The 27,286-nt window shown below is 46.1% G+C and overlaps 2 protein-coding genes and 1 pseudogene across 2 annotated transcripts in view; 1 reads left to right on the forward strand and 2 right to left on the reverse strand.

Annotated features, from left to right (window-relative positions):
- Positions 1 to 1,371: 1,371 nt before the first annotated feature.
- Positions 1,372 to 27,286, reverse strand: part of LOC142563558 (uncharacterized) — a 142,484-nt gene continuing 116,569 nt past the window's right edge. The window contains exons 5-7 of the mRNA XM_075674140.1: positions 22,649 to 22,812; positions 4,508 to 5,196; positions 1,372 to 1,926 (exon numbers count right to left, since the gene is read on the reverse strand). Of these exons, the coding sequence (XP_075530255.1) occupies positions 4,685 to 5,196; positions 22,649 to 22,812 (676 nt within the window). The 3' untranslated portion in view covers positions 1,372 to 1,926; positions 4,508 to 4,684. The remainder of the gene's footprint in view (positions 1,927 to 4,507; positions 5,197 to 22,648; positions 22,813 to 27,286) is intronic.
- LOC142564396 (uncharacterized) lies at positions 7,468 to 18,320 on the forward strand (annotated as a pseudogene).
- LOC142563559 (P2X purinoceptor 7-like) lies at positions 18,448 to 20,086 on the reverse strand. The gene is made up of 3 exons (XM_075674141.1): positions 19,866 to 20,086; positions 18,859 to 19,077; positions 18,448 to 18,628 (listed from the first exon to the last, which is right to left on the reverse strand). Exons 1-3 carry the CDS (start codon positions 20,036 to 20,038, stop codon positions 18,472 to 18,474), a joined length of 549 nt encoding a protein of 182 aa, XP_075530256.1. The 5' UTR covers positions 20,039 to 20,086; the 3' UTR covers positions 18,448 to 18,471.

Genomic DNA, 27,286 nt, shown 5'->3' on the forward strand with positions numbered 1-27,286 from the left:
ACACTTACAAACTTTAGACTTTTGGGTATAGGGAGAGATGATTGGTCTAGTGAAACAATGAATTTGTGAGCGCATGTTACAAATGTTACAGACACACCAAAAACTTCAAGCTATATCCAGGTACAATTATTATATCTCTTGCTTAATTACCAACAGTCACAGAATTTACGCTGCAGTGACCAGTAAGGCCGCTGTTAGACGATTGGCCTTGGATTTCACAGGCCTTTGAAGGCCTCCCCACCAGGTACCATTACAAATTTTGATTATACAAAGGAAGTCACAGAGCACCGTCTGAGTAGTCTAAGGAGCATCATACCATAGCAATTTTTCCAAATAGTTTTTTTTTATTAGAGGAGGAGAAATTCAAACTTCACGATGTCATGCTGATACACTATCCTTCTGCCTCGAAGAGCGTCAACAAGCGACTTCACTTCCCCGCCTGCTCCTATACCGGAGCCGAGGAACCGCGATATGTTTACGTCCTGAGTGCCGCCTGCTTTTTTGGGGGCTATCATTTTTCCTCCTTTATTTATTGTTTACGTATTTATTTTTCCTGGGTGGCGCATTCCAAGCTGTGATGCTGCGCCTTCTGTACTGAACAACTCACCGAAGTCACGTGTCACAATCGATGCCACATCAAGGAGTTTTACGTAGACACGCCCTGGGCGTGTCTACGTAAAACTGTACTCAGTTGTTCTGTACTGAGTTGTTCAGTACAGATGGCGCAGCATCACAGCTTGGAATGCGTTACTTGGACTCTCTTGCGGGGATAGTGCTTCCTCGAGAGAGAGAGAACGAGCGGGCTTCTGCTGGACACTTCAGCTGTTTTCTGTGCCGTGCAGGCGCTCGATGCTTTGCAGGCACGATCACCACCGCGCGATCTACAGGATGCTTGTCTGAGTGCAGTGCCTAATCCTGGTGAAGGGCTCTTTAATGTGAACATGCTCCTGACACCATCCACACAGTCGGAAAGTTATCGCATGTACGAATATACATTCGTGCTATATGGGGTAAATACACTCTTAAGCAAAATTACACACTTCAGGTCGTATCTTGCCACACTACAATAATCACCTGCATTGTCCGCATTTCCTTTCCTTAACTCTGCGGGCCCGGCACTTCGAAGTCACGAATGGCATGCGCGTTATGAGCATGACAGAGCATTCTCGACAGGAAAGAAGCGAGCGCCGGGTTTTCAAGAAAGGAAACGCAAGCAAGACAGACGAAGATTACTGTTGCGCGACAAATATAGACCCCAAAGGGTGTACATTTGTTTAAGATTGTAGGACACTGAAAGCACATCGTAAACGTCGAGAACGAACACCGGTGACGGTACACGAGAAACAACAATATACATAGCAGAATCTGGAACAGTTAGATTGTGAACATTGATACATTTTTCCATCACTCAGTTTTCAATTAATCATGAGCAAAATGTGCAATAGTCGGGCAAAAGGCAATCAGTTCCAGTAAACGCAACTGTAGAGACACGAAGCTCATTATGAAGGCTGTCGCCATGCGGACACACTAAACACTCGTACAGCGAGCATCGCTATTTTACGACAATTTCAGTTCACTAAAAGTTCGCTAAAGCGCGCACTGCGTGCCATAAGGTGAACACAACACACATCGGTTTAACACGTACGTCGAACAGAGTGATTTCGTCTTGAAATTTCCTTTGTTTAGCCAACGTGGCAACAGTCTGGGACGCGCTGGAACGCCGTCCTTAGCATCTTGTGAAGAAGGAACCAGTGCATCATAGATTTCTTTGGCCTTGATTTATTGCAGGCGTTCTGATTCGGAACTCTTGGGGACCACCACTACCATGTGTATTGTCTCCTAGTCGAACATTGTGGCGCGATCCTTTTTGCTTGAAATGCTAAGCACAGATGAAGAAGTGTCCAAGGAAAAGCTCCATGGTCCCACCTGAAAGAAAAAACACAAAAAAATTAGCAAGTAGCTGCGCATATTCATTATTTTTATTCGATATGAAACAGATATTATCGCTACAAGAAAAATATTTACATCAGTTTGCTTGATTGCGATACTGAGTCATGGTGATATTTAACCCCATTACGTTAGTTCTAATTATGAATCGCCTTCCTTCATGGTTTGCGTTCGACGCCCCGGTTGAAGAGAGAAACAGCGCTGTTTGCAGTCGTGATACCAACTGTCGCTTTTTAGATTAACAATGGTCTGCTCTAAGTAACGCATTCGCGCTTACATTTCTCGAGTTGAGACACAATATTAATTTTTTTTTTAATTGTTGCACCAGTTATTAAACACACAGCCCTGAAAACACAAAAACATGTGCGATTGTCCCTGAAGGCACTTCAACAAAGTTTAATGACAATGGCTGGCTTCAGTACGAAATAGAAAGATATGTGTATGCTGCCAGGGCTTGTGCGCCATAATAACCAGGTTTTGGTTCTCTGTGGGCTAAGTTAGAAAAAAATAATAAGCTGTAGTTTATTCCATGGATTAATGAGTACATAATTCAGTGAAAATGAGACATCCGTCCAACCGTAGCAACTGCTACAAAGGAAGCCCATACGGGTTCCTCGAAAGTAAAGCCTCACAGTTGAAGGAAAATTCGTCCCGGCCCCGGACATATTTTAATTACACTGCTAGGCTTTTCTTTCGAAGAACCCGTGTGGGTTTTCTTTGTAGCAGTTGCTACGATTGGGTGGATGTCTTATTTTGCCTTAATTAAGTACTTAATTCTCTCCACCTTGCGGCCTTCTGCAGAACTATTACGTCAAACGTTAATGAGTACAGCAGCTACTGAAAAGGTATCGATGGCTTGGGAGACTGCTGGAACCACATGTTTTCGAAGGGCTGATCTTATCGCGCATTTTAAATGGGTTGCTGGGGAAACGTTGCGCCGCACACACAGAAGTTTCCACATATTATTAGTTCAGAAATAATGTATTTGCCTTGTTAACGTAAATAATGAAGCAAGGAAATGAGTTTTGTAAATCAACTTATTTGGCTGTTTGTCAAAGCTCTTGCAGTCTCACTTGACACTGAGGGCAACAAGTATTTCGATTGGATAATGATTGCAGCTGCTGAATTTATTCCACGTTAACATCCAGTGGGGCTTCGGCTTTGCTCGCTGGACAGCATATCTGAAAATTAGTTTAGAGCAGTAACTGTAGCGTTAACAAGGAAGGCATAAGGAATGTTTAGGTAAAAACCAACATAATGGCAATCTATAATTAATCCCTCGGGAGATGTTACAATTTCTCATTTTTCACGTGGTGTCGTAATAGACTTCCATCGGGTTGGAGCGTCATCCTTTGTACGTGCATTTGCGTAGCGGTCTTTCCTCCCTAAATAAAGCAGCATGGTTGTAACGTTCATCTTGTCACCTTTCTTGTGTTCTCCCTAACCCTACAGTTATTGCTTTAAGTATTAAACGACAAGCCAGGAAGCCCTGCTGAAAATAAACATTTACTATTGCTCGTTCTTGGAGTTCTAGCCTCTATGCAAAATGAAGGGTCCGACCGCTTCCCGTCGTCTCGTTGGAGATCATAGTAGCTGGAAGGCACAGCGCTGAGAGATTAAAAATATGTTAAAAAGACGTCGGATCTCCGCGAGAGCCATGTTACAATTAATGAAATGCTGATAAAGGTGCCAATGGGGCAGTCGGAACTTCTCGTAACAAGCTTCGACATGATCGGCGCCGTGCATTGTCTACTCCTCCCTACGTAATTCCGCTGTATGCCAAGAGTCATCGTTGAATGATGTCCGTTTCCCTTCATTTTGTGCAAACTTTGTGCAACTTGTATGGACATGGTTCACTTCGTCTGGGCTTTTGTCTTTCTAGTTTCTTGCCCTTTACTCCAGTTCAGGGTAACCAACCGTAACTATCTCTGCTTGAGCTCCCGGCCTTCACTCAACGACGGTAGTCAACACCATATTGGAAACTGACAGCGCCAATAGCCGCGACAAATATGTGGCATATACTGCGCACGCAGTCCATACTTATTGAGAATGCCGAGGAGCACTCCTTTTTCAACAATTTTTGATCCGCCCAGACATTCAAGCCTCATTTCACAGCACTTGGGAGATAAATGGACTATTGCATCGCACCGAAATATCCGCACTTGGCAATATGGCCATTTCTGGTGGCCCATGTGACTCGTAACTTAATAGGGCCGGATAAATGCATTCAGCACAGTTACTGGGCACCCAGATGAACTCCGACAGCGACAGCTCAGACTGAGCTAGAGTTTAAAAAATGTGAAACAGCGCTTCTTGACGGCGAGTTTTCAAAAAATGTTTCACGGTATTATCGACGAACACGCTCTTATATTGTGCTGAGAACAATTTGGAGACGAAGTTAGAGTAATTGAGAAGGGAAGACGCTGGTCTCTAACTTTCTATATACGCATGTTTTTTTTTTCTCGTTCACTTTATAGAGTGTCGACTTTTTCCTTCTATAGATATCACTAGCCAAGGTAAAACTGACAGAGAAAACCGACTAGCTATCTCGCTTTCCTACCTTGTCGTGGAGTCGGCACTCCCTCCTTTCGAAGCCGAAGCCTGAGCTCGACTTGACCACCGGAAAGCGGTAGCAGCAGCGGTGTGCCTCTAACAGGTGAGTCTTTGAGGATCGTTCTATATGGGGACGGGCTTCGCGGTCGCCGACCTCTGCTCCACCTCGTCCCAGGTCGCGGCATCACGTCTTCGACACCACCTTTTGCCGGCCCAGCGCGCTGTGCTCGTTGCGGGGCTTGAAGGACCCGACGTCGCCGACACCCGCGCTGGACTCGAAGCTGTCTGAGGAGCGGCAAAGCGAGCTCAACGTGCGCCACTTTCTCGCCACGTACTGCTTCATCATGCGCCGGAAGATTCGGCTGCCCAGGTTGTAGAGAATGAAGTTGACGGCGAAGTTTGTGTAGTACAGGAGCATGAAGTAGCGTTGCAGCAGCAACACGTAGTCCGGCACGGGCTGGTTGCTGATGGACAGCACGAAGACGTGTATACGCACCACGTAGCTGGGCAAGTTGAGGATGATGAACACGCTGCACACGAGGAACAGCATGCGGGACACGCTGATCTGACTGGGGTTCATGAGCAGCCGCTCGGGATACTGGTGCTGCACCTGCGTGCAGCCGTTGGCGGACACCGTGGTGGCGATGGCCTTGTTGCTCGTCGTCGGCGAGCAGCCGCTCGAAGTGTTGCGGTTGTCTGCGAGGAAGGATATGGGTATACGGACGTGTGAGATAAAAAAAGCAAAGCATCGTGTCCTCTTTTCGCCGGATATAACAGCGTGTTACAATATAGTTGTTGACAATAAGCACATCTGGGTATTTCTAGGCATTCTTGTGATACGCAAAAGGTAGAACGGGATATACGTGTTTCGGTAAAATCTGCCTTTACGCATGGTTAGCATTCATTACTTTTTAAAATGTTCATAGGGTTAAGTGTGTATAGGAAATGCGTAGCGTACTCTGAATGATGTAATGTACTCTTATTATCTAAACCGCTCTAACTATATCCAACGCCAAGAGAAATGGCAGGAAACCCGTCAAGATGCCGTGGTGCGACTTTCGGTTTATAGGTTTGCATTTCTTCAACAAGAATCAAGCTGAGTAAATTGTGTTTTTGTATATGTGTCTCGTGAGTGAAACATGTATTCCTTATTCGCTTATCACTGGAGTCAACTGCGACACACTGCACTTTATGCGCTTTCTGAGCATCCTCTTTTAGTCGGCACACCGTTGTCTGGTTTCCGCGCTGTGGAGACTGATTTCCGCGCTATAGATCGCTGACTAGACCGGTGCCATAGATTGGTCCAGTTGCCTGATGAATGGCTAATAGTTTAAATGTCAGGTGTATGGATATACAGCAGTTAACGATGCTACGCCTAAAGAGAGAGGAACGAAATAAGGCAGTGAGTTCAGTCCAGCAATTGCACCCAAAAGAAAGCGCTCTTCTGCCTTGTGTAGGATGTAAACAATGTGCGTGTCTATGCGTGTGCGTGCGCGTTTATGCATGTACGTGAGTGCACGTGTTTTTGTTATGTGTGCTGTTCATTCTCTCGTCCCTCTGTAAAACTGAGTCCACCGTGTCATCTTCCTATTTACATACGGTATCAGTCATTGCTTTTCATAGTATGTCATTACTCTTACGTATTCTCGCATGACGTTGTGGAAGTATTATGCAGCAACATCCTTTTACAGTTCATTTTAGAGCGCAGCTCTTAGGCGCACGTTCCCACGACGAGCGTATGCGTCGTACCTCGTAACCGGGCGAACAAGCACAGCGAAACATGAGAGCGACCGCGGAGCGTAGCGGGCGATGAAAGACGGCGAGAGCGAAGACAAGGCGAGGAGGAATGCGGAGGTGAAGGGTTAGGCGAAAGCACGAGAAGAAAAGCGTACTGTCGCGCAAGACGGACTATGGCGACGATGTCTATGAGATGGCGCCAGAGTGGCGCGCGTCATTAGGGTGCTATCGTGGTTGATACGCGTAGTGTCCAGGACGTCAGACCGTATAATGGCATGCATTTATTGCATAGAAAATTAACCGGACAGCAGCCTGGCTGCTGGTGAACAACTATGAGATCAGATTTGAGGTGGCGCCTCAAGACAGTAGCAGCCACTTATATATACATCTGTTTCCGAGGGTGATGGGTGATAAGCCCGGCACAAGATAACCGAATGTGGCGTTATCACATTTCGACAGTAGTACGCCACAGGTGCATCCATGCGCTCACTCTCCTCCGTTCCGCTTGCAGGGTCGAGAGCATCAAGGCACTTTACGCGTCGTCTGTTCACCAAAGGGCTGCATGAGCGGAGTCTGTCTGCGGCGGCTGCTTTGAATCAAGGTCACGCGTCAGCCACGCGCTGCCCCTTGCAATCTCCCTTGTAGTGAGGCAGTCGCGCCGCACTTCGCTCCTTATGGAACGTACCGCGCAAGACAGGTTGTCCACGCTAGCCAATTTATCGCGAAATGAAAACGTTATAGAGCTGCCCTCGAACTTCGCATTAGGGAATATCGCAATCGTCGGTGAATTTTTTAAAGCGAAGCTTTCTATGTTTCTCTGGTTCGTGCGTGAGCGCCGAAAACGTACTGCAGGAAAGCCAACTTAGACATCTGCGTAAAACACCATTGTTTACGTTCGCATTACTACGCCAACGTAGACTGGCCGGCCTGTCAGTGCCTGATAATGGCGTGAAACGACGAGCTCAGCAAGAGTAGCGCATGCGCCCAAAGTGCACTGGAACCGCAAGGTGCATCTCCTAGCCATGAAACCGCCGCTGTCGAACCCTGTCGCGATTGATTGAGCTTCCCTGCTTGTAGGAGACAGCAAGTGCGCGTGAACACGCGCTTGTCTTATGATCTAAAAAAATCAAAGCCCCTATCTTAAAGAAGATTGACGCCACGCTACTCAGGCGAACCGTATATATCTGCATTGTACTGCGCGCGTCACGCAATGCACTCCAGGCCGTCACCATGGGTAGGCCGCTGGTGCAGTGCAAGGCAGAAGATGCTGCCATGCGCGAACGTAAGCGCAAGAGTGATCATGCCCGTAAGGCTGATCCCTCGTATCGGCAACGGCATGCAGAAGCCATGTGGGAGACAGTTGTGCAGTCGAGATGCCTACATGACTTGTGATCGTCAGCGTGCACATCAGACCGAGCACGTCTCGTTTTGACGCGAGAACGTTCCTGGCCGAAACGATGAAGATGTTAAAGCCACATAATACGCCGATCCTCGTGTGCGGTGACTTGAACATCTATGTGGAGAAAGAGCGCGGTAAATGGTTCAGGATAACATTCGTTTAGGCTAAATGGTGCATACTTGAATTCGAAAGGAACAGCGCCAACCAAGACGATCACAAGTGTCGTTCTCCCCACTTGTGATCGTCTTAGTTGGCGCTGTTCCTTCCTAATTCACGGTCAATGGATCGAGAGTTTTATGCTAGAGCGCTGCTCGCTGAACCTGAAGACGCTGCAGAGACCCGCGATGCAACCGTGTTCCTGCATTGATCTCACGTTTGCAAGCAGGCTGTGTCACGTTATGATGGCAGAGCCTCCGACCGTCTACCGCAGTGACCACAAGGCAAGTATAGGGTCGTCCGTGAAAGGGTGAGTGTGTGCCTGTAACGAACAGCTATGTGTGCACATTATCTAAAATGAAGGCTATGCAACTTATGTAAATGTGTCTTCATTCAACTTCAACGTTGAAAAAAATACAACTCTAACGAGCAACGAAATCACATATGCACAGCATCGGGTCGCTCAGCATTTCTTCGGTTCCTTGCGTGGTTGTTAGCTTTGGACTTTGACTTCGATTCAGGTTGCATTGGGGGAAAGCTTCCCCAAAGCAAGGCTCCCCAAGCGTTCACGGCGCTCTCAACACAGGCCACACTCAGCTCGTTTAGTTGATCACTTTCAAGATACGGGCCCACGCGTCTCTCTTGAACGTTAAGTGAGCGAAGAGGACACAGCGCGCAAAGCTATCAGCATGAGCAGTCGGCACACTCTGTCGGCATCGCAGATCGCTTTCAAAATATGGCCCGCGCCGCCGCGTCAAACGTAGCCATCGCTGAAGCACAGTTGGTCACGGTTCATAATGGTTCGACGCGGATGGATAAGGCGCAAACTTATAACGATCGGAACGTCATCAGCACACCTGGCACCGCCACCTGCAGCAGCTTGCTTGCCTCATTAGTTCACGTTGCGCCGCCTTCAGCAGCAGTTCGCGTCGCCGCAGCGCTGTCGCATTTTCCGTAATTGCACGAAGAGGACCACGGCCGCTTAGCGAAGGAGAACGGAAACACAGGAAAGCTGAATATCAGCGTGAATACAGATTAAGTCGCAAACAACTCAACAACTCTGCGCAGAGCGTGGAACTACAGCGACACGCAACACGAGAGAATATTGCTTCTATTCGCTCCTCCTACGTCGTCTCGTGCCGGTCTCACTTCACAGTTCGGTGTTTCAACCACGCTTCTACGTTTCACGGTTCTCTCGCGGTCGTTCTTAGAACTATGCAAACCACACCAGCGTACGACCCCGAAACACCAAGTCCTTATTACTAAATGCTTACGCATCATTTAGGCAGCTCCCAGAGGAGATTCTGCGTAGATTTTTTTTTTCTAGAATGTATTGGTGTTCCCGTAAGCTATGTTCTGTAAACTGGCAAATCGCAGTGGTCAGAATTAACTCGCCGCTCCTACGCTCGCGAATTCCATGGAAACCCTGTCATGCTTTGCGCAGCGCTCATCCAGTCGTCACACTAAACAGGCGCGAAAGCTGGTTCTCGGAGTTTCAACAGTGGGCCTCTTTGATTATGCAGTTCCGGACGCGACTTCGCAATTCCAAGTAAGTACAGCGGGGCGTTGCATTTCCGGAGGCGGCCGACGTTTGTGCGCAGGCGCGAGTAAGAGCGGGAGCGAGTAAGAAAATTTTGCGTATTTCGCTCTTTGAATACGGGACTTTGCCTAGGTACTACGGAGGAGAAGTTTCTTTGCTCGTTTTGTTTGCGTTTTGTATGGAGAGGGGAGGAGGGGGGGGGGGGCAAATGCAGAGTAGCTGTTCAAAGAACGTTAAAGTACGTCAGTTCGTCAAAATTATTACGCAGCCCTCTACCAGGATGCGCCTTATTCTAAAACCGCTGATCTGGCGCGTAAAATCCGGGATTCTTATTGCTAAAACTTCCTGGCGCAAAATAAAGCTTGAGCAAGCAGCTAGAAGCTTGAGGGCAACTACACCGAAGCCTGAAAACGGCGGTGACGCGCTCATGTTGAACATACGAAGGATGCGAATTCGTCCTCAGCAAATGCACTCAGTGAACGCTGAACGCCTACGTGTTTCGGCACTCTACGCACGAAGTTCTGGGCTTTATCATGTATGCTTTCTAAGAAAGGGAGGCTTTACGCGTGGAAGCGGCGACACGTTCCAAAGAAAAGAGACAAAACAACCAGAAAAAAAGCGTTGCAGAAGAATATTAGATTGGCCTGCTCCAAAGATTGCACTCATCTGCGTAATGGGCTTTAGCTTTGTGCCTGCATGCATATCTTGAGCCAAGCCGCATAGGGCTAGATTTGATCCCCCAGCCAGAACAAAATCTACTTCCTCATTGCAGCTTTCTTTGCCAAGAATCCATATTATGTGCCTTTCGTGACGTTTTGATTCTCTCTTTCTTTAATGTTATAGGCAAAGATTACTTTTTTTTTTGGAACTTCGTCTTACTTGTCGGTTTCTGTGGAACTCGTATCTCGGAAACTTTCGCAAATCTTTTACGAAGTTCGAACCTGCCGAATTACGTGCACTGAAGTGTATAGTGTAAGCTAAACTTTTTTCATCCTCCACTACTGACTAACAGCCAGGACGCCATGACTGACTAGTATGCGAGCTGTATTTTCTTACCTGGGTAGCTTATTTGGTGCGTTTATACCCGTTTGAGAGCAGAATAATGGCCACGAACTGAATAAAAAAAATTAAATACAGATGCAATAGCAATGACCAAGTTGAAGGTAGGGTTTATTTCATTCCGTTTTGCCTGTTATGGGAAATAGGGTAATCCTCGTATTTATTCTTCAGGAGACCTTCTTGAGCCGGATAATTCTTGGCTTATTTTATGTGTGCGGGATAATTGAGGGCAGCCCTCCGAAGACTTCAAAATTCAATTCACGGCGGGTCTTATGAACAACACGTATCGGAGATAGGGCAGTCGCAGCATCGAGTAGACCAGGTACATGGTATTGTTGTGATGATAACGTCATCACATGATATGGCAAGATGCATGTACTCTGTCAGAGACAGCTAGACACTGTGTTATTTGGAAATGTTCTCAACGACGAGGCAGAAAAAAGCATGCCTAGAAAGGCAGGGAGATTAACCAGTGATGAAGCAGCCCGTTCTGGCCACGGTTTCGGGATATGCGCTTCGACTGCCCTCAGGGGAACGGACACAGCGGCTCAACTGCAATTGGTGACAAGTCATCTTGCATGGAACTTCTTGTGCTGAAATACTTTTACGAACAATCACCGATGTTCGCTGCTCCCTCATTAAAAGGTCAGTGTTCTACTTGTACTACTTAAAGGGATACGGACACAAAAGTTGGTGGGTGAGAACCAGGCTTTGGGTGAGAATCTTATGCGTGAGAACAAAAGTTGAACTCTTGAAAATGGCGATTACAACAAGCTGCTTTGAAAGAAAAAAAGAACGAGAAACATAATTTTTTTTGTAATTTTCTGTTGCGCCTTGCCTCCAAGCGGCCGCCGGCAGAAGCTGAAATTTAACGTCATGACACCCTCGACTGCGACGGCTTTGGCTGGCCTTGGCCGCGCGCGCGCGCCGCCAAGGCCAGCCAAAGCCGTCGCAGTCTTTCCGGAGTGTCCGTCATTTGCCGCGTTTGTTCACCGCTATCGGCGATCTTCGCACGTGGTCCGTCTGGACGTTATCCCCGTCGGCGCGCCACGCATGTAGTGCGTCTTACACGTGTGTTCCCACGGTCGTCGATTGGTATCGACGCATTCGTCGCGGTGGAAGGAACTGCCCAGACACTGCTGTGCCCACGGCTGTTATAACAGCATCGTCGGTCGTGACTCGCCATCACACACGTTTCCCAGAGACGAGAAGGTGCGTAAACTTTGGATACGTGCCTGTCAGCCATCACGCCCAGCCTGAAAACCTCTAAAAAATGACTTAATTTGCGCGGACCACTTCGTCGACGATGATTATGCGACAAGCCCGGCTGTGCTGAAAAGCCTCGGCATGCCACTCAAAAGGCAACGCCTAAAGCCTGACGCTGTACCCTCGGTCTTCTCACGAAAACGCAAGGCAGGAAGGATCAGCGGCGCGTTTGAAAAGAGGAGGCGACAAGAGGTTGGTACCGTTTTCCTTCACTTGCAGCCTTCTTGTGTAGTTGCTCACGACGACGGCATAAATTACTGTGCGTGCATGAGTGAATACACAGTTGCGTCACCTGTACATTCTACCTACGTGTTTTGTGCCCCGTTCTCATCTGCACTCTCATATTCCTATATTGCAGATCATTGATCAAATATTGCACGAACAACCTACCACAGAAAAAGCCTGCCATACAGAAGCAGTTCACATCCAAGGACCACAGTGTGATGCTTATGAAATGCATACACCTCCAATTGATCATGTTCCGTTTGAAGATGTCACCCAAGCAGATACACTTCATAATTCACGAATAACAAACGTATTTCATATTGGTAAATGCAGCGTTTTATCTTTAAAAAGAGCGATTTTCTTTGCGTGGGTGTAGAGGGAAGAAAACAAAAGTGCATGTAAAAATCTTCAGGTCATGTTGATAAAGTTTTATGCTTTGGTGTGTGTTCATTAAATAGTTTTGTCAACTGTTTCTATATTTTTCAGTTTCCTGTGAACGCAGTGCAGAGGCATGTACAAATAGCAGGCAGAACAGTGAGTGTGAGGCACATCAGGCGAAATGCTCTGCAGCACTTCTCCAGCAATTTGCAGCAGAACCTCATGCCTCCAATGAAAGACAAATTACAGAAAAGCCGCTTCAGGCTGATGCAGCTGTTCAGACATCATTAATCTGTAGAGACTGGGGTAGGTGTATCAGAGGAACCAATGTGCATCCTTTCGTGACTGCTCTTTTGTAACTAGCCTCGCTATGCATAGCATATATACATCACAGCTACCAGCATAAAATCGTTGCACTGTCATTACTAATCAACGCACCTAAAGTTCTTTTGACACATTGAGCCAGATGGTGCAGGTATGTCGTTTTCCGCCGCACTAGGAACAACCTGGACACAGACGAGTGCACCTCCGCGTCTGTTTTTTTCTGTATCCGTGTTGTTCCTGGCGTTTTGTTGAAAATAGCATATTGGAGCAGTTCTACTGTTGCTGCTAAGTTATATTTTCGCTTATTCTATTTTTTTCTAGCAACACAGGTTAACATCCACGGGGACCCACGTAGTATTTCAACTAGCTCCTTTATGCCACCACGGTCTTCGACACCATTGCCAGAATGGACGGATGCATCCGAAGACGAAACGGATGAAAATGAAAACCGAAATCAATATGATCCTTCCTATGTCCTCTCTGATGTCAGTTTGGATGACTATGTATTAGACCATCACATAATATCGTGCAATGCTCAAACAGATCTTTTTCTTTTTCAGACAGTACTGATAACACAGCCGCGCCTCTGTATGAAGAGAGGAAGTTCATTGTTTTCGAGCCTAGTCTGGATGAACTGCTCTCGCTCTGCCCTCTGTGTTCACATCCATGCAGAGCCATTGACAAAACTGTGAAACGCATATTATTGCAGGTGACACGCATATGCATAAACCATCATGTCTCTACATGGGCAACACAGCCAATAAATAATTGGAAGGCAGCTGGTAGCTTGCTTCTTTCTGCGGCAGTATTTTTTTCAGGCTACAAAGCTTAGAAGTTTCTTAGCGCACTAAGGAGTGTGGGTGTTGCCGGCAGCAGTGACAAAACAGACTTCAGAGTTCAAAATGCATTCGTCATTCCTGCAGTCACCAAGCTTGCGTAGGCTCATCAAATTGGTTAAGTGATGCAACCAACCTTACGGTGTATGTATACAGATTCATGAGCCGTACACGTTCACTACTTCAAGGTCTGGACACACCACCAAAATGCCCTTTTTAATGAAGCCATTGGCGTCCACTCCAGGTTGCTGGGGATGATAGGGCAGATTCCCCTGGACATTCTGCCAAGTATGGCACATACTCTATTCTGGATATAGAGCAGAACAAGGTGTTGCCCATGGGAAACTCTCCAGGTAGTTATTATTGTTGCATGAGAGAGTGCTATAGGAAAATCTGCAAGCTTGCTTAGGAGGTAATGGGTACGCTAGTTGGTTGTACACAACCTTTGAGAAACAACAGCGCTGTCAATAAGACCACTGTTGCTTCCAAGGATCCTGCAAGCATTCATGACTACATGCACATGTGCTTGGTTTAATTATGGTTATTTTGCAGTCAAATGAAACCAAGAGAAGCAGCCATATGGAGCTTGAAGGACTCAAGAGGACACTGCAAATATGCGAGGCTAATGGCCTGGAGATTTCAACTCTTGTGACTGACCGTCATTCTCAGATAAAGGCAGTTACATCAAAGGGGACCTGCATAGAGCACAGCTTTGATTGCTGGCACGTTGCGAAGAGTGGGTTCTGCTTTATTAAATTTTTTTAGAAGCACAAGTACAAGTAAAATATCTGGGCTCTCAAATTTGTAGTCATGATGCATCTGGTTATCTCTATTTTTGTACAGTGCTCAAAAGAAGCTGACAGCAGCAGCGAAGGAGGAGGAATAAACTTTATTTGTGCACAGCAGATTTGAGACCTAGGCCTTTACCTAAATGACGGCCTCGAGCCCTTGGGCCCTGGTGGCATCTTCGGCCTGCTGGATTGCCTTGAGTTGGTCTTCCGTGAGCAACGCGGTCTCCCACTGCTCTCTGGTCTTAATTATTTTATTCTGTATGGGTGTACGAGGACAAGCCTGAACCATATGTTGTAGGTCCACCCTTTCTTCACAGAATCTACATTTATCCGTGTAAAGGTCCGGGTAGTAGCGGTGGTAGGCCACCGGGTTCGGATATGTATCTGTTTGTAAGAGGCGCCATGCCGTCGCTTGCCGTCTATTTAACGAAGAGTGTGCCGGGGGGAAATCGGCCCTTCTCAATTTATAGTGTTTGGTGATCTCGTTAAGGCTGGTCATCCGGTCTCTCTCAGTTCCAGTATTTGTTGCTTGTCACCTGCTCGGCCTGTCAGTTCTCGAGCCAGGTTGTGCGCTATTTCGTTCCCGGGAAGGGAGGAGTGTGCGGGTGCCCATATAATGTGAATGTCGCGATCTTCATGAAAGTTGTTTAAAATTCTCAGTGCTTCCGGCGAGATTCTTCCTTTTGCATAGTTCTTGATAGCTGTCTTGCAGTCGCTTACTACGATGTTAGCTTCCGTGGAGGCTATTGCCAGTGCTAAGGCCGCTTCCTCCGCCACCTCTGCCTTCCATGTTTTTACCGTCCCACTAACTCTGCAGTCACCCTCTAGACTCGAAGCAACTATCGACATACTCTGTCCATTTGCGTACTCCTCCGCGTCCACATAGACCACGTCCCTGGCACTACGGCATCTTTTGTGGAGAGCTCTAGCTCGTGCGTTTCTTCGATCTTGGTGAAACTCCGGGTGCATGTTTCTGGGGATTGGGGGTATTGATAGGTGTTCCCTTATTTTCCTTGGGATGTCTCTCCGCACTCCGTGCTGTGCTTCGCAGGTTATTCCGATGTCATCTAAGATGTGTCTCCCCGTCAAACTCTGTGTAAGCCTTTCATACTGCGCTACTCTCTGGGCCTCAATAAGTTCGTATAATGTGTTGTGCACGCCGAGCGCCAAGAATTTCTCGTTTGACGTATTTGCCGGAAGTCCCAAGGCTTGCTTATACGCCCTTCTAATAATGCAGTCTATCTTGGCTTTCTCCGTAGAGTAGTAAGGAACCAGAGCTTGAGGTAAGGAACCACACATACAATACGACTGATTACGAATGTTTCTAATCGGATGAGATTGTGCTCTTTCATGCCATAGTGCCTGTTGGATATCCGCTTTATTAGTCTGATTGTTTGTTGAACACTATTGTCAAGTATTCTAATGGTTTCTCCGTTATGGCCGTTTTCGGATATGTGGAGTCCCAGTATTCTCAGGCTCTCCACTATCGGTATCGTGATGCCTTCTACTGTGACCGCAATGCCCGCTATTTCCCTAATGCTTTTTCGACCCCGGCATGTGGGCCTATAGAGCAGAAGTTCTGATTTTTGCCAGGAGCATCTCAGTCCCTTGTCTTTGATGTAGTCTTCCACCGTGTTTACTGCTGTTTCAAGGATCTCTTCCACATGCCCATCGCTTCCACCCGCCACCCAAAGGGTGATGTCGTCAGCGTAGAGGCTGTGTCCGAGTCCTTCTATCTTTTCGAGTCTCGCAGGAAGACCGATCATTGCCACGTTGAAAAGAAAGGGAGATAGGACTGAACCCTGCGGGGTACCCCTATTACCTAGCTTGAGAGCGTCCGATTTGGATTCTCCAATTGAAATCTTTGCGGTACGATCTGTCAAGAAGTCTTTGATGTACGCGTATGTTTTACGTCCTACATGCAGCTTTCGGAGATTTTGTAGTATGGCCTTGTGCGTGACGGTGTCAAAGGCCTTAGTTAGATCGAGACCTAGTATTGTCTTAGTGTCTAGACTTTTCTCACCCGCATCTATGATCTGATGTTCTAGTTTGAGCATAATATCCTGCGTCGATAACTTTGGTCGAAATGCAACCATGGTATGTGGGTAAAGTCCTCCATCATCCATGTATCTCGTGAGACGTGTGAGAACCACATGTTCCATGAGTTTACCGACGCAGGATGTCAGTGATATGGGCCTTAAGTTCGTCAGTTGTGGTTTCTTTCCAGGCTTCGGTATAAAAATGATTTGGGCTGATTTCCATTGACTTGGAATGCTGCCTTGCTCCCAGCAGTTATTCATGTAGGCCGTGAGAGCTCGGATGGATACATCGTCGAGGTTCCTGAGTGTTTTGTTGCTTATCCAATCAGGTCCTGGTGCAGATTTCGAGTTGAGCCTGGTAAGTTAATATCCGACTTCTGCCTCCGTAATAGGGGTATCAAGATCAGGATTCTCGTTACCTAAGTAATCCGGAAGTAGTTCTCTATCCGCATCTCCAACGTACATGTTTTGGAATATTCTTCTGAACCGTTGTAGCTGTGTATAACCTTCTGTAGGTTGTGTCTTTGTATGGTTTTTGTACTTCCGGGGTCCAAGAGGCATCGGAGAACGTTGCAGGTCTTGGACATTCCTATCTGCCTTTCCATCAAGTCGCACCTAGCTTCCCACTTCTGTTGGGTTAACCTATTTGCATATATCTCGATTTCCTTGTTTAATTCCACAATTCTCTTCCTTAATTTCCGATTATGTTTTTGCTTTTTCCATCTTTTCAGCATGCTACCTTTCGCTTCCCACATGTGCAATAATCTGCTATCCATCTCCTCTATACCTGCCTCCTCTGGAACAGTTTTCGTAGCTTGTTTAATGTTTTCTTACAGTTTCTCTGCCCATTTCTCAATGTCCGTTATAGTGTCTTCCGCATCATCTTGTCGGATTTTTCGGAAAGAGTCCCATTCTACTAGCTTCAGTTCTCTCCCCCTCTTTTCCCTTGGGCCTGCTTGTACCGTTGTGACGACGGTGTAGTGGCTTTCCTGCATGTTTGTCCATTGAGAAACTGCTACATTCTTCGTAAATGTGAGATCTGGTGTCGTGTCGTTGGTTACGCTGTTTCCTATTCTGGTTGGTGCCTGAGGGTCAGTTACGAGCGTTAGTCCTTCGTGCTGAGCGTCTGCTTATAGGCTTCGGCCCTTAATGTTCTCTATGCTGTTTCAGAAGTTTCAGGAGCTGACTTTATGGATTCCTGCTGTCATCAACCACCTGTATTGGTGCGTTCTCTCAAGCCGGGCGCAACCTGAGGTAATTCTTGCTTTGTGGTGCTCCCTTGTCCGTCATGTCATTGACATTCACGTACATGATGAGAGCCTTTATCCGAGGTGCGAGCATGAGCCGTTGCCTAAGAAGAAGTGGCTGGAAGAAGGTACGTGACTTTGAAATTTAGTTTTTTCAGTATTTTTGCATTATTTCCAATGCATTCCTTTAGGATCACCAGCGCACCAAAAACTGAAAGCCATCATCCTAAAAAGGCTTTGCTCAAAGACATTCCTCGACTATCCACGAGCGCACAAACATTTTCTGTTGAATGCTTTCACAGCACCAACACTCAGTTCGCACCGAAAAATACCCATTTTGGGTATTCCAGCATGGTAGCAAGGTAAAACATAATTTGTGCCTAAGCTGTTTCGGTGGACTGTTGTGATGTAAACGGATATGGTCCTGTTTTCTTTAAGAACACGCCTTGCCGCACTTCACTATAATGAAAATAGTGCGAGGCAGCAAGCAACCACTGACAATGGGACAAAGAGGTGGCTCGTGAAATACCCGAAGGCATAAAAGGCTGCCGTTGTCGCACCAGTGAAAGAATCTTGCACATACGGTACTCGGTTTGCGTGTTTTTTGCACACACATTACCATTTACTATGCTTTGTTCCAGGCTATGTGAAAGACTTGCTGAAGTGTGCTATGTACCTGTGCCAGAATGCGAGCTCCTACAGGGAGGCATTGGCGCGTACAAGTGTGAACGTGCCCCCTCCACTTTCAAGCAACTTTGAACGGGCTGGCAAAGAAGCTCTCCTGGCAGCACATACAAGGCGCTTTAATATTTTACTAACGTAAGGCTACTTTCCTTTCATGTTGCATCTGGAACTGAAGCTTCTTGTGTAACCACATATTTCCCTGTCTCGTGTTACAGACTCCAGTAGTTCACTGCACAAGACACGTCATATTGAGAAGAAAACTCTGGGTGTTTATTCAAGAGAAACTGCCATCATGCGTCCAGGTAGCCAGTGTAATGCCCTGCTGGCGTAGTGAACTCTTTCCTGATTCTGTGGACAGCACAGCTTGGCAAAACGACCCGGTTACCTTGACCAAGTCGTCTGTACACCCACCAAACAAACTGTCGGTAGGCAGTGTATCGGTATTGGCTGCAAAAAAAGAAGCACACACACAACAATATAGATTAAAAAATTAACTTCGTGTTTTTCTATTACATTCCATGCACTGTTTGTTTGGATTCATCTAACAAATAAAACGAGCCCTCGATTCATTCCCTCTGTCTCGTTCATGCTATGCACCAATAGCACTAAATATATGCAGAGGTAACAGGGCTTCAGGATTTTTTCTGTCCTGATTACTGATTTCTTATTGTACTTACTCATTCAAGGTGCGCTGTCCAAGGTGGTATAGGCAGTAATGCTTCAACTTGAGGTATTCCAGGTCGAGTATGGGCCTATTCGGGCAATACAATTGAAAAAGCGGGTGCTTCGTGATGCATTCGTAAGTTTCAGCTGTGTTTGCCAACTTTTGCTGCTCTGTACAACAGACCCTCTCTTTTTCTGTAGGGATGTCTCCGCAGCGGTGACCGCAGGAGCACCTGTTCAAAGAAGAAAAATTACCCTTTCAATTGCTGTGCAAGAACAGATATTCTCGGGTTGCGACAGAAATTGTTCACCCTGTGGGTGCATGTTATTGTCACAAAACAAAATAGTCTTGTTGTGTATACTTTCGCTGTGTCTAATATCGAATGAAAGCATATGAGCGCCGTTTTAATTTATAAAATATACAAAACCGCGAGTGAATGAACGCCAGACAATAACATGCGTGTTTAGTAATTTAAAATGCACAGCACATTTATCTACATTGCTTTTTCAGCCGTTGCTTTTCAACTTGAGGCAAAAAATGACGGGTTTTCATAGGTCTCTGGATGATCAAGCCTCGGATTTCATGACTTGATTGTTCGCGCAGCATTTCCCTAGTAAATGTTACAGCCAAAATGTTTCCTTTCTCTATGGCCACAGAATCGGTGTAGCTAAGTGATCTGGTCGACGGGTCCCTAGCGCAGCCACACATCTCAACGAGTTCAACCAGTAAATGGCTTCTAATGGCGTGAATGTGACAGTAGCCGTAAACGCAGGGCTATGAAACAGCTGGAAAATTCCACACATGCTGTGCCTCGTCGCGCAAAAACGAACTGCGTAGCGGTCGAAAGCCCACCGCGTAGGTAAGCACAAAGCGACGAGCTACGATGCTCTACGATTCAGCCGTAATAGCTGCCATTCTGCCTGGGCGTAGGTCACGAAACTAGGCGTTTTACATCCTACATAACATTACTTTCCAAACTGCTGCCGCTGCACGTTAATTTTACTAGAAAAAAAGGCTTACCATGTTGCTGGCCCGGGCTGCCTGACCGGCACGTCTACGGCCGCCTGCTCCTCTTCGTCGCTTGACGCGGAAGGCTCGTAACCGTAAGCGAGTATATTTTTTGCCAAGCTTGAACGGTCCTCGTCTTCAGAGATGTACTCATCGCTGGTAGAGGCGCCAGAACCCGTATCCATGCTCGCGATGACGGCGGCGGCGCGCCTCGAATGACCGCGGCAGGCCGGCTGGCTATCTGACGAGGGTGTCGTGCAGTCACGCCTTCCGACTCGTGTGGGCCGGGCGGCGTTGCGCGCGCTCACAAAAACGCCAAAAATAAATCCATCCGCTGAAAAATGAGCTAAGTGGCCACTTGTCCTCGCTATACTCGCACACTGGGACTCATTTTCAGCATTTCAGTAAAATTTTCAGATTTTGTGTCCGTATCCCTTTAAGGGTGATCCCGTATATTGTCTGTGGCTTGGACTTCGGTTGGGCTTTGTTTGCTTTCTAGAACGGCCGACACTCATACTTTTGGCAACAGCGGCTGTGACAAAATAGCCCACCTCCATTGTATCTGCCGACTGTACAGTACCCAGTGGCAACAGCTGTGTAACGCGCTATAGCCGAGCGACGACCAGTGAATAAGAAATTGGGATAGGGGCCAAGATAGGCGTCTGAATTACAGACAGCTTACGTTCTAGTTTGATACCTGAGACGTATACAGGGTGTTTTTGTTTATCTGCACCAAATTTTTTAAATATTGCCTATGGCAGCTAGCACAATTCTAACCCTTGATATAATTTTCGCGATGAGGCGGCCATCACTTTTACGAGATATCAAGATGTTGAATTGAATAATAATGTAATTATGCTAATTCAATATTGAATTATCTTATTTACCCCACATATGAATCTACGAATTATATCCGCTGAGTTCGCACGGCGAATCCACTTGGAACCACTTCTGCGGACAGCACCAGTTCCGAGGTATTAATTTTCAAAGTGTCTGTTGAAATGCATTCCTGTTCCAGTTACTTTTGGGCTCCAATGCATGAAACAGGGGTTTCTCAAAAAGGTGACTGGAACGCCAATGCATCTCGTTGGACCCTTTGAAAATTATCTCGGAAGAGAATTCGTTCCAAGTGGATGATACACCGCGCGAACGCAGCGGCAATAATTGGTAGATCGACATATGTGGCGCAAAGTAATTAATTAAAAGTTATTTGGCGTAATTACGTAAATATTCACCAGAACATTTTGATTTCTAGTAGAAGTAATGGCTGCCTCATCGACTAATTTAGATAAAGGGTTATAATTGTGCTACCTGTCATAGGCAACTTTTACAAAATTTGGTGCAGACAAATAAGAACACCCTGTATATAGTGCTGTCAGGTTTGTGTACAAAGTGATGCCTGTCGCCTCAGATATTTGTTGACTGAGTTACGTTTCTGTATTCATCTTCGTTTTTCTTACTTTTTCTTCAGATTATTTTCTACCCCGTGCAGCCTACCTATCTCAACTCTCTTTTGATTTCCTCCTTGCCTGCCTGGCTGCCTGCCTGCCTCCCTATCTATCTATCTATCTATCTATCTATCTATCTATCTATCTATCTATCTATCTATCTATCTATCTATCTATCTATCTATCTATCTATCTATCTATCTGTCTGTCTGTCTGTCTGTCTGTCTGTCTGTCTGTCTGTCTGTCTGTCTGTCTGTCTGTCTGTCTGTCTGTCTGTCTGTCTGTCTGTCTGTCTGTCTGTCTGTCTGTCTGTCTGTCTGTCTGTCTGTCTGTCTGTCTGTCTGTCTGTCTGTCTGTCTGTCTGTCTGTCTGTCTGTCTGTCTGTCTGTCTGTCTGTCTGTCTGTCTGTCTGTCTGTCTGTCTGTCTGTCTGTCTGTCTGTCTGTCTGTCTGTCTGTCTGTCTGTCTGTCTGTCTGTCTGTCTGTCTGTCTGTCTGTCTGTCTGTCTGTCTGTCTGTCTGTCTGTCTGTCTGTCTGTCTGTCTGTCTGTCTGTCTGTCTGTCTGTCTGTCTGTCTGTCTGTCTGTCTGTCTGTCTGTCTGTCTGTCTGTCTGTCTGTCTGTCTGTCTGTCTGTCTGTCTGTCTGTCTGTCTGTCTGTCTGTCTGTCTGTCTGTCTGTCTGTCTGTCTGTCTGTCTGTCTGTCTGTCTGTCTGTCTGTCTGTCTGTCTGTCTGTCTGTCTGTCTGTCTGTCTGTCTGTCTGTCTGTCTGTCTGTCTGTCTGTCTGTCTGTCTGTCTGTCTGTCTGTCTGTCTGTCTGTCTGTCTGTCTGTCTGTCTGTCTGTCTGTCTGTCTGTCTGTCTGTCTGTCTGTCTGTCTGTCTGTCTGTCTGTCTGTCTGTCTGTCTGTCTGTCTGTCTGTCTGTCTGTCTGTCTGTCTGTCTGTCTGTCTGTCTGTCTGTCTGTCTGTCTGTCTGTCTGTCTGTCTGTCTGTCTGTCTGTCTGTCTGTCTGTCTGTCTGTCTGTCTGTCTGTCTGTCTGTCTGTCTGTCTGTCTGTCTGTCTGTCTGTCTGTCTGTCTGTCTGTCTGTCTGTCTGTCTGTCTGTCTGTCTGTCTGTCTGTCTGTCTGTCTGTCTGTCTGTCTGTCTGTCTGTCTGTCTGTCTGTCTGTCTGTCTGTCTGTCTGTCTGTCTGTCTGTCTGTCTGTCTGTCTGTCTGTCTGTCTGTCTGTCTGTCTGTCTGTCTGTCTGTCTGTCTGTCTGTCTGTCTGTCTGTCTGTCTGTCTGTCTGTCTGTCTGTCTGTCTGTCTGTCTGTCTGTCTGTCTGTCTGATCTAGACATGATCAAGGCTTACCATGGTCTCCGGAGTTCATTTGTACGCTGTTGACCCGCTGAAGCCTTCGACGTGCGTTGAATAGGTACAGAGCACGGCCGATCATGAAGTTCATGATAACAATCAGAATGAAGGGCACTATGAGTGTGACCACTGTGTCCATGATGTTGGTGTAGTGCAGGATCCTGTAATAGCGGGCAAAAAAAAAGAAATATCTATATTGCACCTGGTCGGACGGACTTCGCTTGTTACAACAGAGAAAGCAATACGCACAGTAAAGACTGCACAAATGCGGTTCTGATATCTGAGTGAATCTACATGCTGAAATTTTGCCGTCAGTGTGATATAAGCAGCCTCGCCGCCTAGCCTCCTCTAATATCATTAATTTTTATCGGTTGGCTTCTTTTTCGAATAACTTAGCACATGCAGAAAGGGCAACCAAGTGAACGCTTGCTTCGTTTCAATTTCGGGCATTTTTTTACATTCAAATCAACCATAGGCATCTTTATTTATTTATTTATTCATTTATTTAAAATACCTTACAGGCCCATTTAAGGGCATTGGGTAAGGGGGGACACAAAGTAAGTGTTTCAACAGGAGTAAACAATATAAACATCAATACAGGCTTTCACAAGATAAGTAAAGCAGTACAGGAGTAGACAATATAAATTTCAATACATGCATTCACAAGATAAGTAAAGCGATGTTCAATAAATGTTTGTCTAGGCTAAGCTTTAGAGAGCGCAAACACAGTAATATACTCATGCTCACAAAAATATAAAAATACAAGTGTGAGTGTAAAATACAAGTGTAAAATACAATATTCTCTAAATCGAATAGCTTTATTTACTTCTTTCACCTGTTCTTGTGGTTAGGCGTGGTCGATGATCGGTATTGGGACTCAGCAACGAAAACGTCGTTCATTCTTTGTTTGTTCGCTCGCTCATTCAATAATTTCAGGCTATTCGCTTACATTGAAAACTATCGCGCAGGGTTTTTCATTGTTGACATTGTTTTCCATATGATGATTAGCACGTGCAAGTTTCACGCATTCAGTGCATTCGCGTCATGTTCAATTGAAAAGAACATGATGTGACGTGGCGCACATAATGTAATGTTGTAGGCAATCAAGCGGTTTGTTAAGGAAAATGTGAGTCCCAAAGAATGTCTTCCTTTTTCAAATTTCTCAATATATTTTGTGTTGAAAACACAGTCCAGTAACAACCAGGGTATTTTAACTGTATTGACACCTCAAATATATGTAAAATGCCTTTTGTCAGAGTTCGGTCTGACACCTGCAAGTGTCTATTGGACTCTATGTATTACAAAAGCGCCGTGGGAATACCGACTCTTCGCCAAACTGCATTTACAGTTCGATCATTTACATGGGAAAAGGCTCATTCTGTCTAGTAGGCCGCCTTTTAATGCGAATGGCATTCTTTGCTTTCTACAGCCGTTTTGAGCATATCTACCCTTACCTCGATTCAGATTCCGACGCTGTCTACTTGCTTGGGCCAATAAGTATGTGTCCCTGGTCATGATATGTTGGAGTCGTTTTATTGTCCTGTGAAAGGATGGTACGTTGGGCACGTTGGTATTCCATAGTGAAAGTACTGACCGCGCGAAAACGGCGCGAACTACGCATGAAAGATACACCGGCAGTCTCTACCTACAAGTTAACAGTTGATAGTCAGCGCTTGTCCGTGTATCTTTCATAGATAGTTCGTGCCGTTTCGCACGTTCAGTAGTTTCCGTTTCATTATCATCATTTTAGCATTCTGATATTCGATTCTTGTCATGCCGTCGTCGTCACGTCTTTTTTCCCGAATGAGTGACCCAAGTTGCCTAATACCTTGGCTCACCAGGTATGGCATCGTGGTCTTGATACCTCCGCGATCGTTGCATTGCCCTCATTCTAACTTTGTCATCCGACACTCATCATGCCTTGGTCGTGATGTCTGCTTCGATATACAGTAGTCGTGCATTTGTTTTCACACCGCTATAGAGATGCTTTCGCGGTCATTCAATTGTTGTCATTCAAGCTTCGTTATCGTACCCTCGCCATGCTGCAAATGTCAGTCCCGCTCATACCCAGTCGTCGAAGTTGTCGGATAGCTTGAGGCAGGTGTTCAGGGTTGTGATGCCGTGGTTGTAGTTGCATCTTCGTCATTCCAGCTCCCGTCATTCCGGACTCCCGTCATGCCTTCGTCATCACGCCATCGTCGTCTTACAGTCGTCGACGTTGCAATGTCTTTTTCTCATTGTCATCACTTCAGTAACTTAATCCCATTCTCATACAGTCGTTCCAGCTGTCGTCTTTCAATCAGGTTTATAGGGCCTTTTATGCCATCATCGTCAGACAGTCGCTATCACGCCTGCATCTGTAGACCGTCGTCATAATTGCATTGTGTTCGTGCCATGATCGTCAACCTTCGTTGTCCAACTCACGTTATACCTTCGTCATTATACAGGTTTCTTGATGCAGTCATCATCAAGTCATTATCATCAAACACTCGTCGTTCTTTGATTGTCCTCCTGTCATTCTCATGCCATTGTTGTAATAGCATCATCATCATATCGTTGTGGTCACGTATTAGTTGTAATGCCGCCATCTGGATGCTGTCGCGGTCATTTCATCATCGCTGTAACTTCGACATCTAACTCTCGTCAAGCCGCTGCCGTCATATTGTTGTTGTCACTCCATGGCCGTTACGCTGTCTTTTCTGCATTGTCATCACTTCAGTATCGTCGTCCCATTGTCGTTATGTCGTCGTAGTCATACTACCTTCGTCGGCCCACCAATGTCATTACTTGTTAATCATGCTATCGTAATTAGGCGTTCATCATTTAATCGGGGATTATGCCACCATTCTCATGTCATCGTCGTCATTGCGTTGTCGTCACGCAGACATAATGTTCTCATACCATCGTCGACATGCAGCCGTTATCTCATTGTCATCATGTTTTCGTCGTCGCTGTGTCGTCGTTATGCCATCGTCGTATATTATTAACGGCATTTTATTGTTGTCACGCGGTCTCGTTTTATGCCTTCATTGTTCGATGAATATCATTCCTACGTAATTCCATCGTCACTGCGTCAACAGTATACCGCCATGCTCATGGGCGATATTTACCAGTTAGTGTCATAGCAAAGTCACACAATAACGGAGCAACGTCAGTCTCATGATTACCACTGCGCTTGTTAAATGAACGTTACTTGATGAATATAATCTGTTGTTACAATGCTCAATTGCTTTTCACATTGCCATCGCTGGTCATAGTGCGGTGAGTACTGTCGTAAATTTTTCTACTGGTTGTTCTACGCAGCCATTAAAATTACTTCAGGCTACTACTACATCGAATTTGAAATGCTACCCAAGCTCATATTGCTGCTCATAAGCCCTAACTGCTCGGTTTCATTAGCAAGAAGAATTTTAAAGCATAGGCCGCCTTGTTTTACAAACATTTGTTAGATTTGCGATTCAATACACAAGGCCACTAATGCTGAGAAGCTCTAAACAACTACCTAGAATTCACCGTCTTTTCTTCCTGAATACCACTGGCTATGTCTTTTTACAGCGAAGCTGTATATGGCTAGCCGATTGGCCCATCCATCTGTCACCTGTACGCCGAAAACTCCTCCGGCGCAACCCATGCGCATGCGCGAAAAAAAGAGAAAGACGCGCGATTGGCTGCTCTCGACGTCAGCAGTGACATAACGCGCAACGATTTGTCCCCGTCTCCCAAATGGATAGGCCATGCGTCATACGTACTCCTGAGGAGCGGGCAGCTTTCGATCAGCAACACCGCGAGCAGAACCGGGAATGAGCCTGTCTAGGTCATGCGGATGCTGCAGCCCATGCGCAAGAATTGGCTCGTGCAGCCGAGTGCAAGCAGCAACTGCGTACCGAGGATCCGGCCGCCTGCCAAGCCTTCGTTTAATGAACCGGGGGGATTAACCCCGTGATAAACAGTGGGGCCGCAGGTTTCAGCTTCGCTGGTTAACCATTTGTACAGAGTGCTTGGGCGGGGAGCTTCTTTGTATGGAGCTGTAAAAAATCTTTAAGAATCTGTACAACGATGTGATGAAAGCGTATTTATTTATTTCGCTTATGTGATGTAATTTAATGATTCTCGTTAGGACTACTGCGTTATGCTTGAAAAAGAAAGAAAGCGTCGAGCGAGGCATAAAGCTTCATTTTTTGGCTAGTTTTCCAAAGAAACACTTCAAGTTCGTTCAGAACTATGGGTGAATGCTTACACTTGCACAAAATATAATGTTGATGTGGTGGTGCATCCTCTAGCGCAAGTGGTTATAGCAGTAAAAGTAAAAATAAGGACACAGAGATTGCCTTGAGATTTTTAAAGAGTCTAGGAACCACTAGGTAACCTAATTTAGAGCACCAAGATCTTAGAAGTAGCACCCAAAGAGCTCCTGCAAAATATTATGATTGCTCCTTCAGTGGCGTTGGTTATTCTACGACGGATATTGCACACATTCTTAAAACTACTGGATGCGTAGAATCTTCTGCATGAGTTGTCATGAATTTTGTATTTCACGGGAAGTTTAAACAGAAAAATTCACGCAGAAACTACTCTGGGACTTGTCTAAGTATGTGTAAGCATTGTGCCGTTTGCTCACCTCCATGCATCCTGGTT

Source organism: Dermacentor variabilis, chromosome 11, assembly GCF_050947875.1.
Source record: "Dermacentor variabilis isolate Ectoservices chromosome 11, ASM5094787v1, whole genome shotgun sequence".
Taxonomy (NCBI): Eukaryota; Metazoa; Arthropoda; class Arachnida; order Ixodida; family Ixodidae; genus Dermacentor; species Dermacentor variabilis.